The sequence below is a fragment of the Vidua macroura genome, chromosome 1 (genome assembly GCF_024509145.1).
Source record: "Vidua macroura isolate BioBank_ID:100142 chromosome 1, ASM2450914v1, whole genome shotgun sequence".
Taxonomy (NCBI): Eukaryota; Metazoa; Chordata; class Aves; order Passeriformes; family Viduidae; genus Vidua; species Vidua macroura.
This window is the reverse complement of record NC_071571.1, coordinates 36,965,693-36,984,912: the sequence shown is the minus strand read 5'-3', so window position 1 is coordinate 36,984,912 and position 19,220 is coordinate 36,965,693. Positions and strand designations below refer to the sequence as shown.

General features: G+C 44.2%; 2 protein-coding genes and 1 long non-coding RNA gene across 3 annotated transcripts in view; 2 read left to right on the top strand and 1 right to left on the bottom strand.

Annotated features, from left to right (window-relative positions):
• Positions 1–4,541, bottom strand: part of KAT2B (lysine acetyltransferase 2B) — a 40,714-nt gene extending 36,173 nt beyond the window's left edge. The window contains exon 1 of the mRNA XM_053983276.1: positions 4,320–4,541. Within this exon, the coding sequence (XP_053839251.1) occupies positions 4,320–4,541 (222 nt within the window). The remainder of the gene's footprint in view (positions 1–4,319) is intronic.
• Positions 4,542–5,396: 855 nt separating this feature from the next.
• Positions 5,397–13,768, top strand: LOC128804111 (uncharacterized). The gene is made up of 3 exons (XR_008435939.1): positions 5,397–5,734; positions 6,552–6,642; positions 13,690–13,768. It is a non-coding gene; the product is annotated as an uncharacterized LOC128804111 (long non-coding RNA).
• Positions 13,769–13,887: 119 nt separating this feature from the next.
• On the top strand, positions 13,888–14,637 carry PP2D1 (protein phosphatase 2C like domain containing 1; the record flags this gene model as incomplete). Its single annotated transcript, XM_053971272.1, is given in 5 exon segments — positions 13,888–14,323; positions 14,326–14,355; positions 14,358–14,394; positions 14,396–14,522; positions 14,524–14,637. Coding segments are annotated over 5 exon segments (744 nt in total), but the record flags the coding sequence as incomplete, so codon positions are not given.
• Between the last annotated feature and the right edge of the window lie 4,583 nt (positions 14,638–19,220).

The window sequence follows — 19,220 nt, the reverse complement described above, 5'->3', positions numbered from 1 at the left end:
CATATGTCCAGTACCCAAGAACCAGACAGCTGGACACTACTCAAAGAGCCACTCATATGTATCAGGAAATTAGCTGACCCATTTAACTTCAACAATACAAAATAAGCAGTTTAATGGGTAGCTGAAAGGGCATGTTCTTCATTTATTGATTGATCCAATTATTTTATTCCCTGTACTTTCCAGTTTCACTTACAGAAGAGAAGTAGGCTACCATATAAAGCTTTTATTAATAATAAGCACCAGTTCCTACCTTGAAAAGTTAATGGTAGATTTTCTATTTAAAGGAAGATGCTTTAATTGGGCCTGTAAGACATTATAAAACAGATTCACTCCACAATGAAAGTGATAAGAAAGCGTTAGATGACTTCTTTGTCTCCTATACACTTCTGCAGAAAACAATCTTAATAAATTTCAAGTTGAGCTTCAAAGAGCTGTACTCCCACTGTATAGAGCACAGCAGTAACAGGGCCATATTGGCCTCTTCTTAATCTGTCTTATAAAATCATATTTTATTATGGAAAAGGTGGTACAAGTTTACCTTCTGAACTTTTTTTTTTTTTTTTTTTTTTTTTTATGTGTGGGGAAATTAGAGGTCACTCTAGAATGAGAAATGGGAAGAAGTGCTTCAAGAAAGAATCAGCAGCTGGTCTGGAGCTCAGAGCTGGGATTTTACTTTCACATCTGCCCATTGCTCACCTGCTGCAGGGCCTTGGCCATGTCATCTCACCACAACCTTTCTCACTCTATCTACTTTGCTTATCTAAAGCAAAAAGCTTTTCTTCAAGGAGGTATTATTCTTTGTGTAAGTGCTTTAGGCTACTGGGCTCTAATTATATCTGTAAACACCCAGGCATGACTGTAAGATATGCATAATGAAAAATAAACAAGTTTACAGAAAACCTAGTATACTAAAATAGTACATATTTCCCCTTATTTACCAAAAAAGCTCCCAGTGAGACGGGAGAGAAAGTTGTATTTTCACATATTGTAAACCAATAGGGAAAAAAATGCAGAGGAGGCTTCCTCCTACATCTTCATTAAATATATTTATGTGTGTAAGTCACACAGTGCTGCTTTTATATAAAATGCTGCAAGCTCACATGCCTAATGCTCAATTTCACAGTGGACAAAACCAAAATGATGTATGCAGCCATTCATACACACAGATACAGCAAGTGCCAAATACAGAATCCCTCACAGCACACAGCACTACTGTGTACCTCCAAAAGTCCTGAAAACTGTACCAACTCCTCTTATATATCTTGTTCAGAATGCCACCCTCCTCCTTCAGACTTGGGCTTTTAAGAAGGGTTTAACTAAGAAGAGCTTGTTCTATGCCTTCCACCCAGACTTTTCTCACAGAAGAACAAGTCAAGTGGAGCAGCTCAACAGCTACAACTCTCCTGTCCAGCTCTTTTATCAGGAAAACACCCAAACTCCACATTTGTCTAGTCTCAGCTCCCTAAACTTCAGGCTCACTCTGCTCAGGATACCTGCACACCAAATATATATTTACCAGCAGCCTTTGTCCACGTTTCCCATGATGAAAAGGGATGGGTTGTAAAGAAGGACGAGGAGGTCCTTCCTGGGGACCAAGCACCCTGCCCCAGAGCAGTGCCTTTTAGTCTCCCCTGCTCAGAATTTCTGCTGTCACCAGTGAGATTTACCCTCTGCACAGTCACTGACCTCTCCACCTTCGTGTGTTCTGACTTCATTCCTAGCAGACAGGTCGCTCCCTGGCTGTTACTCCAAACATCTCTGAGGTTAAGCTCCTAATAAATTCTGCAGGCTGAATTTTGCAATGAAACTCATGTGGGAGAAGGTGATTGACGTTAAAGATGCTGTTACATATTTTAGCATTTCAACTTGCACAGCTTATTTTAGATTTACATAAGATCCACGTATAATCACTACCTGAATGAGAAGTCCCCTGCAGAGACGGTGCGAGTGTTTGCCTTCTCTCACTCTTTTGCACTCACATCCACAAATGCAAAATCAATGGAAGAAAAGTTGCAAGCCAAAGTAAGAAAAAGTTTAAAGTTACATACTGCACTGCTACAGTTGACAAACCAGCTTCTCCAGGCTACAGTTTCCAGCAAACTACTAATGTTACAAGCCAAGAAGCGTTCTTCTGGAGCATCTGCCAGGTGTTCAGGAAGAAAAATAAAACATTCTTCTACCCTGCACCATCCTTCCCACCTTATCCCGCAGGAGAAGCTTGCGACAAGCTTCCAGTCTGCTTACTTGCTTTTGCTCTGAGATCTAAAAAAAAGCTGCCTGCCACTGAAATACTGTAGAGAAGTCGAACAGCAATTTTAATCTGAACACAGCGCAGTATTTAGTGCTGGAACTGTGCCTACATCCTGGCAGGACAAAGACTCCCTGACCATGGGTCCTGCTCCATTCATCATTGCAGTACCAATGGGACATACATCTAAGATTTGTCACAGATGAAGGCCAGCAAGGACATCCAGCAGAGCACTGACAACAGGAGCTGCTCCTGCTCTGTACCCCATGACCAGAGTCCTGCAAGAGAGAAAGAGGAGCTGACAGCAGGCCACAGTGTGCCCTCCCAAATAGTGCTCATCCCCCTTACCACAAAGCACCTGCAAGAGAGAGGCTGGTGAACCCCCAAAAAAGCAAAGGCTTTCAGAGGAGACAAAGCTTCTCTACAGCACAGGAGAATGCTTTCACCCTCAAAAACATCATCTGGTGGTGCATCAGAGGGGAAAAAAAAAACACCAATCAGGAAAGAAAAAAGCAATTCAAACACACACACACACACACACACACACACTTCCCTAACAACCCATGAAAAATTTACCCACTTCACAACCAGCTTCATTTATTAGCAAGTCTTGGTAACATTAAAATATGGGGGTGCAAAGGGGAATTATCACTGGGAAAGCTTCAAACCATATCACTCTGCCCATAGTTAGTGTTGCAAAGTTCGAGTACAGCAGCTGCTCTTTAACCTTATTGGCACCAGCGTAACCTCGCACTGTCCCGTGCATGCACCAAAGCTGAAGTGCAGGTGCCTGCACATGTAGAAACAGCCAAGACATTGCAACGTGTGGCTTCTGCAATTTGCCCTCCCATGGCAGCATTGCGCCATGCCCTCAGCATACAGCTACATCTCCTTGCACCACCAGCCAGGTCTACAGAGCTATTGTGCAATGATGCTTCGTCTCGTTTGTTAGCTTGGCCTTTAACTTAACATCTGCCAAAGCAGGAGAACAGAGAAAATAAGATGCACTTTTTTCACAAACAGCTACTCTCAAAGATGAAAGCATTACTAGAGAATCTGACATCAGCACTGCCAATCTAAATATGTCAGCCCCGCTGTGCATCCAGAAATTGCCTTGACAGCAGCAGCGCAGCCAGCGGCCCGTGCTCTGAGCACGGGGGACAATGCCCGCGGCCAGAGCTCTAAAGGCGGGAGCGACAGCTCTGACCGAGCTCCCTCCGTCTACAATAAACAGGCGAGTCCTGCTTCTCCCACCAAGAAGAAAATCGCAGGTGGACAGAAAGTGCTTGTGATGGGAAACCAGGAGCAGCACTTCTAAATGCGAGCGCCGGGCAGACAGGGAGCAGAGAGCCCCGCTGGGGCAGGGTACAGGTGGACAGGGGACCCTGCCGTCCGCTCGGGCACCACACACCGGACACCGGCTTGGCGCTACGTGACCGCCGAGAACACAACTTTTACAAACGCGGAGGCCGCGCCCCTTCGCTCCTCTGCCAGAGCTGCTGGCGACAGTGGCAGCTCGGGCTTGGAGCAGCGGCTTCAGCGGTGTCAACAGCTCCGGGCTGCGAGACCGCCGCCAGGGCCGGGCGGGAGCAGCCTCCGCCCAGGGCCGAGGCCGCGACCTCCGGGCGGAGCAGAGGGGTGCCCCATTCCCCGCCCGGGATGTTTACACGGGGAACGCTGCTAACTCAGCGCTCACCGCCGGCACCGGGAGCCGCCCCGCCCGCCACCGCCTCCCGCAGAGGGACTGACGGAGCGGCGGGCAGCGGGAGCGGCGGCGCCGGGACGGGCAGCTCCCCGGGCGGGAGGGAGGCGGCGCTACCCGCGCGGTCCCCTTTCGGTGCGCGCGGGTTTAATTTTTGCGACCACCGGCCAGAAAGCTCCAGGGGGAGCAGGATCCACCGGCACCGCGGTAGCCTCCGCTTCCTCGGGCAGCGCCGGGCGGCAGCCGAGCCGCCCCCGCGCCCGGCAGGGCACAGCCCTTCCCCACCGCCTCCCTCCCTTCCTCCCTCCCCTCCCGTCAATCCCCACCCTCCGTGGGCGGGGGGGCTCCCGCGGCCGCCCGGCCGGGTACCTTGCAGGCGGAGTAGACGCCCAGCTTCTCCAGCTTCTTGGCCCGCGGCGCGGCGCGCAGCTGCGCCTTCTTCCCGGCGGTGCGCGCCGAGCCGGGCCCCCCGGGATTCTCGGCGGCGCTGCGGAGCGGCCCCCCGGCGGCCACCCCCGCGGCGGCCGGGGAGCCCTGCTGCGGCCCGCCGCCGCCCGCCGCCCCGGCCCCGCCGCCGCCAGGCTCCGCCATGCCCGCGGCGCGGCGGCAGCCGCCCGTCCGTCCGGCCAGCCGGCGCGGCGCGGTGCGCCCGGCCTTAGACCCTCCCCTTCACCGCTCCGCCGCCGCCGCCGGCTGCTCCCCGGGGGGGCGGGAGGAGGGATCCGCCGCTCCGCGGGCGGCTCCTGCCCCGCCGGCGGGGGTGGGGGGGCCGGCACCCGCCTCCCGCCGCTGCGCACCGCAAGGGCGCGCCCGCCGCCCGCCTCCCTGCGCGGGGGCTGCGCGGGGCGGGCGGCGCCCCCGCGGGAAGGGCGGCGGCGGCGGCACTCGCTATGGAGGTTGCCCGGCCCTCCGGGAGGCTGCGCGGAAAGTTGCCCTAAAAAGAGGCGGCATCCCTGGCGGTGTCAAACGGTCCCGAACCTCGGTGAGGTCGCGGTGCTGCCGCAGCCGCTGTGGCTCCTCGGAGTGCCGCTACTTTGTTTGGCTTAACCATTGCTTTCCCACACCGTGTACTCTGCGGCCACATTTGAAGCGTTCAGTCTTTTCCCCCAGATGATTTCTAATTGAATGTAAAAGTACGGGTATGTTTGAAATACCGGCTAATTCAAAAACTCTGCTCAGTTTCTCGTGTCATGGTTCTGGGGCTTGGTTTTTTGTTGTGTCGAGAAACAAGTGTTGAGAGCGGGTCAGTTTATACCTTAGAGGGATTACGCTTTAATTGAAAGTTAAATTAAGGAAATGGCCCTGCTCCAGAGAGCGCACTCCATGCACAGCAGCAAGTGCACCGGGTGTGAGGCGGTTCTGCCCCGTTGCACGTATGTAAAACCGCGGTTGAGCCGTGAGAAACCACAAATGGCAATTCCGTACTACGGCACCACGGTTTAAAGGGTTGGGATTGAGGCTGGGCGTTTGCGTGGGATTTACGGTTCTTTGATGTGTGAAGCTAAACTATCAAAGAAGCAGTATGAGTTTGGAGGGAAGTCCTAGCGCAGAAAGACCTCTTGCAGGCACAGGGCCTTTGCACCGTGCATGGGGAAAGCAAAAATAACTCTAGGTTGATGCGAATTAAAATGTGGGGGGAAGGGTGGGTGACACCCTTCCCCCCAAACACACACTGCGGTGTCCTTCTTCCCTCCGCAGCTCCTGGGGATATTTTCAAGCATGATCTTATACAGCGAGTTGACATATTCATGAAATGATAGGAAACCAGAATGGAATAAAATGAGGTAAGGGGATCTGTTGTTTTTCCCTATTTACTTATTTATATTTTTATTTTGCTGAGGTTTTAAAATCGACAGGGTATTGATGGGGGTGGGGGTCAGACCTGTTCCCCGGACTCCGCCGCGGACTCGCCGGAGCCGGGGTACCCCCGGGAATCCGCGGCGGAGGCCGGGGCTGGCTTCGGGCTTCCCAGCAGCTGTGACAGCGACCCGTAAGATGGCTGCTGCCATCCCCGGCGCTTTAAGACGGACTGGTTAAGGTGGAGGAGCCACTGCCCTTGGCGGTAGCAGCCTCAAGATTAATAGGAAATTAATCATGATACAAAAATCCAATTTTTCTGGAATTTAGGAGATAATTATATTAGTCTTTTATTTTTAAATTTTTGTGGTACGTGTCCAAATCCCGTTTTAATATAGCAAATAGCCGCTGTATGTTAGCAGCCCCTAAGAAGCTCTTTGCTTGCATTTTCTTTATGCCGGTTGGGTTTCTGCTTTCGGACTTGAAAATGAAACTGTTCTTGCTTAGTTTCGCTTTCAGCTTTCCCACGACTCCTCCTCGGCAGAGCAAATGTTAAAAGCAAAGAGCCCTTCTGGAGCAACACTCTGGCTGCAATGGACTACTTAATATAGCCTCCTAGTTTTCTTGGGAGTTGATGTACCTTTACATTCCCCTGTATGTTTTTCCTTTTTTTTTTTTCCTCAAATCACCAAATTCTCCTTTAACCAGGTAGATAATGATATTTAATCCAGCATTAAGTTTGAACACTTGCATGTAATGAATTACAGTTTTTATACTGAAAATACGTTTACTGCTTTCACACAGGTGAATAACTCCACTGATGTGCATTGAGGTCACTCGGTGGGCATTTATGTCTGAAGCTGCACAGGTGAATGCTCTCAGGATCACAGCCTAGGTGAACAACCTTATTCTTTAGGAATCTTAAAAGCCTGAAAACTTATTACTTCCATTAAAGTAAAATCAAAGATGAAAGTTGTCAGGAAGCAAATAATTTTACTGCAGTTTTTTCTTGAGTCCTCAAGAGCATGGCTGCCTTACAATACCATGTCTCTTTTTTTCCATTATACCTTGATGCTCACCAGATAACCAGAAATTTAAGTCTACCAGCTTGTGGCTACAGATACAGTTACTATAGTAACATTTATAAACACTAATTTCACTACACTTGCAGAACTGCTACCTGCTAGAAGCCGGTTAGAAAGAAACCACCCTAAGTCTTTCTCTTTTTTTAAACATTAAACCTGATCATTGCTCACATTCTAACTTTGTGCAAATATGTTGTTAAAAAGAAAAAAGCTTTACTTTATCTTAAACTGCTCTAGTGAAAATAAAAATATTACATCCAAAATTTTAGCAAGACTAAGGAGCAAAAAGAAAAACAAAAAACAAACCCCCTATGCTTTGACATACGAGTGGATACATGTCATTGTTGCATATATCCAAGCTGTTTTCTTCTGTTGGCTGAATTCACAAGTACAGTACATACTAATTTTCTAATTATAATGCATGCATAAATCTGAGCAGCACATAACCCCTCTGCTGCTTAGTTTTCATCATTAAACATGGATATATTAAATTAGATTAAAACTCACACTATTGTCTGAAAAACCCTCACCACGTTTTTCAGTTTCTGTCCTTTGGGGCACGTCAGTGGGTTTGCACAAGTTGAGCTGACTCTGAAACCCAAGTTGAGGAAGCACAGGTGGGAGCAGATGATCCTGCCTGTGCTGCTCAGCTCATAAGCTCAGGTGAGTAGCCAGATGACTTCAGGAATGCTACTCATCTGCATCAAATTAGGGAAGCCGGGAGCTAGGTGAGACACAAGTGCCAGCTCATGTGGGTTTCAGGTCTCACTCAGGCTGCTGATAGCCCCGAGAAGATGCCTGTTCAGAGCCCATGCTCCCAGCAGATCAGACATGCATTTCACATTTGTTGCTCCAGCATGAATTCACCGTGAACACCTGACAGGCTTAAATGCAAGAGCTTGTGTTTTACTATTATTCCAAGGAGGCAAAGGAGGCAGCTGCATTCTTGAGTCACAAAAGAGGAAATCAAAATACAGTTTAGGGTGTGCCGGACTCCTGGTTATTACTGAGTTGTCATTTAGGGCTTTTGGGGCCTATCTTGCCCCATAAATTAAAGAATGACTCAGTTAATAGCAGCCTAATGCTGAATGCTACTGCTCTGACAGGGACCACCCAGCCTGCAGCTGAGCTCTGGGAGTCTACCCCTAACCCTCATCCCTGTTTCATAGCCCAGTCAGATCCAGCATGCCCAACCCAGCCTTGTCTCCCTCCTTTTGTTCAAGTGAGATTTTCTTCCAGTGCTCCCACCTGTTTTTGTTCTTGCCATTCAATTCCAATAGGAAAAGCGTAGCTCTTGCTCTTCCAGGGAACTTCTCTGACTATGAAATTCTATTGCGTCCTTTCATTAGTGCATTCCTTGTGGGTGAAGTGGCCTCCCTCCTGGCCACCATGCATTCAGGAGTGCTATCAATAATTTATGAATCACTGGAAGTATTAACAATACAAAAGTTTTGCTAATTAGGCTGTCTCTAGCATCTTGTCAGCTTCACATGGTGCTTACATGTGAGTCTAACAACACAGACCTTCCCATCAGGTTTTTGCTCTGGTAGGAAACTTCACACCCCAATTACCCAGGTTCTAAAGGCAAAAATGCAGAAAAATAAATGGAGAAAATGTCATTGTGACACCCATGGCTGCTCCAGTCACACAAATTTCTTGTTAGTGATGGACCATTTAGCAGTTTTTATATGCTTCTTACCCAGAGGATGCTCTTCTTGACTGCAGTCAGACTTTTAATTTAACCTAAAACAAGTGAGAAAACTAAAGTCTGGAGTCACTCCTGCCTTTGCACAATTTGAGCTGTGTATGTGAAGTCCAGAAGATGTTTGTTGAAGTTATTTAACCATCAGCAGTAACTGCGTAGGCTTACACTGTATTATTTTGTGGTAGTGAGAGCTCTGGATTTCTTCTTGCAAACGTGGGATGTACTACCTATATTTCCCTTATCTTCTCTTTGACTCCCCACAATTCTTTTGTTTATTCCTTTCTCTAATGTATTTTTCAGTTCTTTCTATTCCTTAATTAGTGGCAGAGATCCCTGCAAACCTCTGGGACTCCACTTGGTGTATTTTGACTGCTTGTGCCATGTAGGGCAGGTCATTTAGTGCTGGAAACCTGAAATACCCCTAGGAGACTGGCACAGGCACTGCTGGCAGGGATGGGAGAGAAAGGGCCTCCTTTCTCCATCCTGCACACAAGGTGCAGGTGCCAGCCAGCACCCTTGATACAATACTGACATAGATATTATTTCTGTAAGATGAAGTTACAGTGGCCTAAGCACATCTGATTGTGCAAACCCAGTCATGAGCCTTCCACATATCTGTGTGGGGAACCATCTGGAAATCCTAGATTTTCCAGGAACTAGAGACACAACCACAGGCACCACTGCTAAACCCCTCAGCCAAGCAGCAGAAACTAAACAGGCTAAAAACTTCCATTTGGACCAGCTGTAATAGTGCTGTGTACAGCTGAAAAAAGCAGAGGAACCCCAGGAGTACAGCACCAACCCCAGATGGGGCTTTGTGGGATGGGGGAGGCAGGATGTCACCAGGAATGCAGAAGCTGCAGTTATGTTATCACCATCCATCTTCTACCTTCTGCCACAGCTTTCTTTGTGGATCCCCAAACTCTCACATCCCTCACCTCCTGGCAAGGCCGGCAGGTTCGCCGTCCTCACTCGATGTTTCGCAGCCTCTCTGCCCCACGTAGGCCCTTGGGGGATAGCAAACTGCTGCTTCTGCCTCACTGAGACTGACCTGAGACTGACCCAAGGAAGAGCTGCAAAATGTCTGGAATGTATATGGAGTGTAGAAAGAGCTGGTTTGTCATTGTTTCACTACTCCCTTTTCCCATTTTGATGCTTTCTCCCAGCTGAGGAGCTGCACTCTGCACAAGTGGACAGTGTCACAAATTATAACTCTCTCCCAAGAAGACCTAATGATAGGGACTCTTATTTTATAGGGTGGCACAAAACCAGAGGGCCTGGAATCCCGAGATTCCAGTTTTGGACAACACTTTAGAAGATAAATAAGGAGAGTAATTATCTTAATTTATTCCATAATTATTTTAATTATCAATCACTTCCTTCTTTCTTACCTATTATCAGGTTTACAGGTGGGAGTACAGGATTCCGAGTCCTGAATGCAGGCTCTGCCCCTGGCATTCTCCTGTGACTCACCAAGTTTGTCTTTATCTCTTCCCACACCTTTCATAACTAGACTTTCTTGAAGCTGCATCACTGCTTCTGGGGTTGCAGTAAGTAGGCTGTATATGCATACCTAAGTTGGCTCACTTGGGAGATGTCTTGCTCCTTCTGTACCATTCCCTCTGGATGGTTTTAGAGAATGAGAGGGACAGCTCTGATAAAAAAAATTATGGAAGGTATAGGGCATGGCTCCTGGGTTAGCAAACGAGTTTGTTTTTTCAGGTAAAGACTTTTTCAGAAGTCTTACATGAGTTAAAGGAAGGCTTTGTAAGGGGTTTCACATAAGATATTTGCTCTTTGCTGCTTTGGCCAAAGATGACCACATGAACCTGGGACCTGCTAAGGCAGCACCCACCCAGCAGAGGCTGGCTCTGACTGTGCTGTGGGGGACATGAGCTGCACAGCACAGTCACACTGCACCAGGCAAATGCTAATGCCTCACTGGCCACGCAGGGTGGCTCCTTGACAGATGCTGGTGGCATCAGGCACCCTGCAGCTCAGGCACAGACAGTCCTGGCCATGCTGAGAGTCTCTTTCATGGTTGCTGTATGTGGGTGTGATACATTCACAGTTTTCCAGGGAAGGTGCTGCTGCTGGAACTGTGCTGAACGGGTGGAGGCAATGAAGCCATGTCCTGGTGTCACAGGCACATGGGAAAGAGAGGACTGAGAGGGAAGCACTGACTGAGACATGAGCAATAAGTAAATCAGGGCAGCAGGAAAAGACAGGCAAGGAAGCTGGTGCTCATTCAGCAAGAATTTGCAGCAGTGAGGCCTGTTTATATGTACTAGTTCATACTATTTTGATGAGAAATTCAGGGAGACCATGACCTCCATTTTACATCACACAGCCCTTCTCTGCCTCTTCCCGTCACCCACAGGCAGGCAGGCATCTTTCCAGAGCTGGTTTCAGCATCAATAACAGTCACCATTTTCTAAGACCACAAGTATGTAGCAAATAATAAAGCCCCCAAATCTAACAGAGGAAGAAGTTCAGGCCTGGGGATTGTGCAAGCTAAATTCTGACTGTGTCAAAGAGAAATGAGGAAGAAGCACTCTCTGGGTGGAGATAGGAAGGACATGTCAAAGGGAGATAACTGCATATGGGACTTGTCTGTTCAGATACAAATCAGATCCTCCATCCTCAAAGCTCAGGAACATCTTCCATCTTTGGTAATTAAAAAATTATTATTGTAGTGCCAAACTGCAGAAACAGAAAATAATCTTGCCTTACCTTATTAACAGCAAGCAGCTCCAAGTGTCATGGCAAGAAAGGTTTTCCAGAAAGATGAGATTTACTGAGACAATGGTATCATCTGCCATATGAGCCTCATGCTCTGCCTCATTCTGGCCCTTTTAGACAGGCCAGTGTATGGCAGACTAAGCACTGACCAGGAGGTTCTTGTTATGACACACACAGTAATACAATTTTTTTGCCCTTGAAAACACGTATAATCTCAAACTGTGGTTCACTCCCCATTCTTGTACATCTAATTTCTTTTTATCTGCTTCTATTTTCATCTCAGAACATTAAACTGTGTTGGGTTTTGGCTCCCTAAATAGGCACAGTGAAACTGGAGTGAGCTAGAAAACTGAATTTTATCTTTCACTGTGAGGCTGGTAGTGCTTTAGTTTGGTGTGTTGTGCTGTCAGTATCTCACTGTTGTCCTTTAACCTGACAGCAAAAAACCTCCCAGTCTCTATTTGTTCCTGATGAGAGAAATGCAAGGAGAGAAGGACATACAGACTAATCTTTTTACTTCATAAGAGATCAGCAAAGCATTTCTTTTTTTTTTTTTTTATATTTTTACAAGTTTTTTAGCTATTCACATAAGCAATTTATGCATAGCATAAAAAATTAACATCAGGGCTGCCCTTTAAATAATTATAAGCAAAGTTATTGCAACTAAAGAGTTATAGCCTATCTTGTTACATGAATTATTATGTGTATTATCCTGGTTATTTACATACTGTAATTAACTGGGACTGTTTTGGTGCGTTGAAAATGTTGTTTGTTAGCACTTACAGCCACTTATGGAGATACAAACCCATGTAAAATGTATGTGAGTGTTAAGAATTCAGTTTGCTGAGATCAAAGTAAAATTTTGCTCAAAGTTTTCAATTTCCTGTCTCTAATCCAAGGGGCTTTTATATACAATAAATATAAAATGGGTTAATATTTAAAAGACTGACAAAAAATAGCTTACCAGGTGTTTTGTATACATTAGTCCTAATTTTTCTCAGGCCTGAATGCATCATTGTAATGAAAGCACTGAAAAGTCTTGTGCCATCTCTCAGTCTCAAATTCCAATTATGCAGAATAAAAGAAAAGGGATCTGCACAAGTGGTTTTATCCATGTACCTCCTTACCTTTCCCTGCTGAAGTGGTGCAGCATTTTCAGAGGAGTCGGAGGTTCACCTCTTGTAGAGAGACAGACTTTCCTATAAACTGGTCCTACAGCAGTCTGAGAGTTGTAGCCAGCTGCAAGCCACCTCTGACAGTTTAGCTATACTAAACTGTCATAAGGGCTTTTTAAGTGGCTCTGCTTAATATTACCCTTGGCAGAAGATATGTTGTAATCGATCTACCTCGGCTGATCAGAGGCACTTGATTCATTAAGATGTATTAGGATTAATTTGAGCTAGAGGAGGTTAGGGCTTTGACTTTAATGATATTTTATCTAACTGCCATGACAGAAAAGAGGCACACATTCAAACACAAACTGCAGAAATCCTTATAATACACGGGTGATGGAGAGAAGTAGTGAGACCAAAAAAGGTACTTCCTAGCTGAAATCCTGGAAGAGAAAACAGGGGTAAAATAATTTATTCAGGTGTGGCTCTATGGAATGCAAAGAGAGAGCCCCAGTAAAGGAATGAAGTTAAAGTAGGATGAAATTCCCAAAGGCTGATCTTGTAATGTGGCTGTGGGGTATTACTGCTGCTAAACTTTGCCCTGCTGATGAATTATCAGCGGTTAACAAAGACAAATTGAAACAGAAATCTCGTAACAGAGAATACAACACCATATGCATTTTTGTCTGACTTTTCTCATCCATAAATGCTAGATACTAAAAAAATAAACATAATCAACTTGAATATAAACACTGTGTTTTGATACTTTGTAGATACATGAAGTATAGGCTGGCAAGCTTAGCTGCTTACATGGTGTCAGGATTTTGTGTTATGGTGTCTGTGCATGTATGTCACGTGCCAGTTTAGGGGGAGAGGATGTTATGCAAGCAGCAGTTCATACTGAAATTTTCCAAGCCTGAAGCAGAATCACTTGAGAAAAAATTCTAGGTAAAATGGCTTAGCTGTTTCTGAGAATAGGATTTGGAAAATATATTGTTTTGAATGTGATAAGCCAAAAGTCTTTTTTTTCTAGAAAAGCTCCAAGATGGGCAGGTTTTAAACTACCACTTGGCAATTTGGCTGAAATGGCATCAGCAGTGCTTCTTTTGGCATTCTTGTCAATTTGCCCAAATCACAGCAAGTTACAATATTTAGAAAGCAGCATCAGTTTGCCCATGCCAGGTAGAGACATGCCAATATGCAGGTAGTGAATTCGGACAGGTCCCTCTGCACCACTGGGGCTCTGTCAGGAAGCGCCTTGCTTGGAGGCTCTACAGCTCTGACTCTTGGCTTTGCAGCACCAGGTGCCAGGTCTGGGAACACCACTGGGGATGCAGAGTGAGGTGAGAGAGACTGAGCTGATGGGGGAGACTGGAGCAAGGAGCTGGAGTGGAAGAACTGGAGGTACATGGGGACAGGGGGAAGATAAAAGCTCTGGCTGGAGGACAGGCAGAGAGGCTGGTGCTGACTACAGTCAGGTCCTTGCAGTACCTAAATTCTACACCGCTAAATTCTCTGAGACACATAGGCAGAAGATTCATTACTCACTTGAATTCCTTGTGGATAATCCCACTCCCACACCATTTTATGATCTTGCCAATATCAACAATCCTGGTACTTCTAAGAAAGTGAATAATTCTTTAATAAAAGCGTTACTGATTTGCTAAGATAGAAATTTCACATGGTAGAGAGACATAGAAGACAGGTTTATTGTGCTGGACAACCACGAAAGTAGGTCAGATACATGCTTTCTGGAGATTCTTGATGGCTGTCACGGTGTCACAGCTACAGAAACAATTGTAGCAAAGCTTCCACTTTTATTTCTTGAACAGCTTTCTCACATAGTTTCCTCCCACAAAAATAAAAACGACAAAGAGCAAATTCTAGAATTTTTTGCCAGACTAATCAAGGCAGATTACAGGGAAAAAGAGAAGAACCAGGCAATGAGGAGATCAACAAGACCAGTCTATTATGAAAGTGTATGCCAAGTCCTTTTGGAGAATGCAGATTTTTACAGCTGGGAAGGAATGAGGTTTCCAAAGTTCACTGGAGTGGCTGTTCAGGGGGAAAAAGAATTCCTAGCAAAGAGATGGATGGTACTGGGGAAGAAGAAAACATCGTGCAAACAACACACATTAGCCAGGACAGCCAAAGGTGTTGCTGGGCTAATGCATGTTGCTATTATAGGTAAGTATATTCGACACCAGAATTTAAAAAAAAAAAAAAAAAAGCATAAATTAATCTAGAGATTTGTTGGCAGCTGGTATCTAGAGATAAAAAGCAGCAATTCCTTTAGCTTGACAATGTGAAGGAGACATGATAAACTCCCTCACAACTGATACTGTTATTGGACAATAGTATTCAGCTTATTAAATAAGTAGCCTGAGCACAATATTTGAATTAAAGCACTTAATTCAATTTACTAATGTAATAGAATTAGGAAGCATTCCATAATACACAAGTGACCTCTGTAAGAATAGTATGATTTTTTTTTTTAATCAAGAGGTTTAAAGTGCCATCACTTTATGACAGGCTTGTGATTTTTTATCTGATAAAGTCCTTGTGTCAATGAACCATGCTTAAGATATTCTTTTAATTAATTTGTTTCATTGGACTAAGTGCCACCACATTTTGCTGCCAGTAAATTGAAAACATGATTTGAATAAGCTGAATTATTAGTTTCTGAAATAGGAATCTGTTGTATTTTACTCTTATGAAAGAACTATTCACATCTGTTTCCTTATGAAGTAGAACCTTGCTTTTCTTTAGTACAGAATCAGTTATTTATTACAATGAGAAACAATGATACATTCCTATAATGCTTCTTCACCCACCCCTGCTACAAGGGACACTAGAAAAAGCTCTTGCAGACTAGCAACTCTAGTCATTGTATCTTCCCATCTGGTGATTTTTGTTATGTTAAGCCCTCTCATGTACATAAAACAGCTGTGAGATTACAAGCAAGATACTTGCTTTCCCACAAAGGGGTACACAAGCAGAGTTACATAAAAAAAGCTGGTGGGTGAAGAGTTCCAAATGGATTTCTGCTTGCAGTTATAGTCTCTTCCAGCCTCTGCTTGAAGCACATACCCAGCACTACACCACTTCTCTATCACTCTCCCTGGCATTGGTAAGGAATGGGCTGACACTGCAGCTGACATCAGAGGCACTTTCTTCCTGTGATGTGTGCATTCACATCTTCATATTTCTCCATATGAAATTTGACTAAAATTAATGAAGAGAGTCAAAGATACTAGAAAAAGGGAGAACCATTTGCGAGACTTCATGATTCTTTTTGTCTTGACCACAATGTTCTACATTTGAAAAAAAACAATTCCAGATATTAAAAAAATACTTCTACTTAACAACAACTTTCACTCATCTGCCAGCCTGAGAAACACTGTAAACCAACTTTAACATGCGTTGACACTGATCTAGGTAACTCTGGTATATCCCACCACCTCCATTCTTCAATGCTTGCTGTTACAGCTGTACTTTTACCTCAAATAAGCCTTCTGCAGCTATGTGACCTTTACTGGTACAGGTATCAAAATAGGTAGCTCAGCAGTAGCCCATCTACTCTTTCAGGAAATGCAGTCGCATCTTTACTGGAATACAGCATTAACTCACAAAAAGGCTGCAGTGTTTTCAGAGGCATTTGTTTCCAACTTAGTGGGATAGAAACACATTTTATTCCAAAGAGATTGATGAAGGCAAGAACTGAGGCTCGGTGAATTCGTTACCAAGTTGCTTCTGGGTCTTGTTACCTGCCTCCATCCATTCCTTACAGAGAGGGTTTCATGCTGGCTGCAATTACGGATACCATAAATTCAAGCTCTGCTAACAAGTTAAGGTTTGAAGTTCATCAGAGGTACTTTAAACTTTTTATGATTAAAATCCACATTTCTGAACCACTGCTAAATACACATTTATTTAATCTAATACAATTAATTTTCCACCAAATGTACCACATCAAATAAGAAAATTCACGCAACATGAGCCTTGATTTTTCCCCAAGGAGTGTGTTCTTACAGAAGTATAGACACGTTTCTTCATCTCCAGATAAGCAACTAAAGAGGATGGTCAGATACAAGGAGCAGGAGGTGGTGACATGGGCCATCTTCTTAATTTAGTTCCATATTGATAGGTAAGCTAAGTTTTGTTGATTCTTTTGCCCTCTCTCTGGTTTGCAGACAAGAAAGACTTAAATCCAAAAGGGACAAGATTTTACTCTTTCTTGCAGATTGTTCCACATGGGTTATATTATGGCCTTGGTTAAGCTTACAGTTGGTGGTACTGCTCCAAGGGTTCAAAGGGTATTTTACACATTCTTCTAGCGCTCTACAGAAATCAGAGGAAGGAGGGGGAAACAAGCACAAGCAAACATACAGAGCACAACTTAAGGCATCTAAAATTTATAATTAATTAAAAAGGTGCATTCTTCAGTTTGGTATTTTGAATCACTTTCTGATTTAAGACAGAAGAAATCTGTCTTCACAGACTACACTTAGCTGTCTCCTACACTCGATGATGCCAATACTGCCCAAGAAACACAACTACTGTGTAAGCAATGCCAGCTCATACACCCCTTTTCAGAGGTCTATTCCACAGTCTAGCCAGATGATATTAAAAATACAATATAAATGAACACACTGCAGCCAGCTTTATGTCTAGAAAGCCACCACATCCCAAACAAGTTCCTTCTGCCTGGAATTGCTTTTGCCCTTATGCCAACACACTGGAGGGGATCAAACATCTCTCCTAACACAAGAAATGGTTTCCCAGGGCAGCCACAGAGGATCTCTAACAATACAGCACTTCGGTTCAGAGCTCTTTCCTTTATGCTCTGCGTTCAAATCTGACATGACCAGCCCCCTGCAGTGTTGCAATTTCTACCACTTTTAATTTTCAGATTTCAGAAATGTTGAGGGACAGGGAAAATACGTCTTCCTACTAAAGCCAAGAAATTAGTCCTCAACTTCCGACAATGACTAAGAATTCTTGCTCCCTTGGGTGCCTTAACCAAGTAAGAAACTTAAGGTATCCTGTAAGTAAACAGTAAATTCTAATAATTATTTTCAAGTACTAGAATTCGTAGGCTGCCAGAAACAGTCTGAGCTGAAACTTCTTGCTGAATTCATTCAGATACTTGAAAGCACATGTTCTCATAGGAGAAAAAGAATTTGAGAAAAACACAGAAGTTGCACCTTGACTGGCTTTTAAACAAGAGTGCATATTTTTCATATTAGACTGCACTTTAAGCTGAATTAAATGTCACCTAAGACTCCTCTTAAGACTTTATTTGCAGTCAAGAGATTAAGATTCCAGAACAGTCGTCTAAGAATGGAAGGGGAAAAAATAGAAAACTTTGCTGTAAAACCAGAAACAGATTCAATGATGTACATATTGTTGCCTGTGAACTAGATTATTAACTATGATCTCAGGTTTTTTCCCAGTCCTTAACAAAATGCTGATACCGTAACAGCAGTATGTTTTAGAAACCCAGTATGCTATAAATACTATTTCAACTTCAGATGATGCATGTGCAGTCTTACATAAAAATGGAGTCATGTCTCTCAAGAGCGCAACTCTTCTAATGTGAGAGAAAACACTTCAGAATGGTGGAAACATCAGCACTAACAAACCAGATTTGTAGAGGGATTCCTTGGGAACTACAAGGGCTCTTGGACATCACAGAGCACCAGCAAAAACAACATGTTACACCTGTACCTCATACTGCACCTGTCCCTATCAATATTACTTGCCAGTTTCTTATTTTGGCTTCTAATGGGCTTTGAGGGGTTTTGGATTACCTGAAGTACTTGCACCAACTCTTAACACTCACTCATTATTTGAGAATGCATGAACGCTGTTCAACAAAACAGGACTTCATGTGTCAGTATTTAGTATCCCTCACTGGAGACAACTTAACTGACTCAAACACTATTAATCATCTGCAAGATAGAATACAGCTATTTCATTCCAATAAAGGTATTTTTTCAGAGTGACTCAAAAGGCAACCTGAAACAAAATCAGTGAAAATGTTCTAGGAACAATTATAGGCATAGTAAAAATGGAATTCCTAATAAGGAAACCAACGACCACAAAAAAAAAAAAAAAAAAATCAACCTAATCCAGAACTGTCTCTTTGCAGTAACAATGAAGTAAATTCAAAGAATACAGTTACACTACTCCAATTCTAGCACACAAAGGTGACTCTGAAGAACTCAGTTTGAAGACAGAAAATTTTATCTAAGTTTTCATCCACAGTGAGACTTCAGAGCAAGAAAAAAACAACGCTTTCTGTGCAACAGGTCCAAGTCACAGCTATAAATAGCTGCAAGAGAATGTGCTGGCATCAAGGTCTAAAGCCATGAAAATGCCTCCAAAATAGACAAAACCATGCCATCTAATCTGACTCAAATACACATCTGGCAGAAAAAAATAGATTCCAATTCATTTTGTGACAAACTGCAGGTGATGTTGGTGAAGAACTGCTAAAGACTGTATCACCACTGGGTTTGAAAAAGACCACCAGACACCACCGAGTTTGAAAAAGACACAAAAATGTACCCTATCAATTGCAAACCACAAGCTGCAGAAGAGACACAGTCAGCTCAGAGACACTGCAATGCAACAAGTCACCTTGTGAACAACTGGCAATGACTGCATTAGCTGCAGGTTCAAGAGACAATATTACTATTTTGATCATATTTCTAAATGGACATGATAAGATACCCAATTACCTCAACATTTAAAGATTTATCATAGAATAACTGGAGTGCCACAATATATATAGGACAAGCTTATATTTAGCTGTGCCATGAAT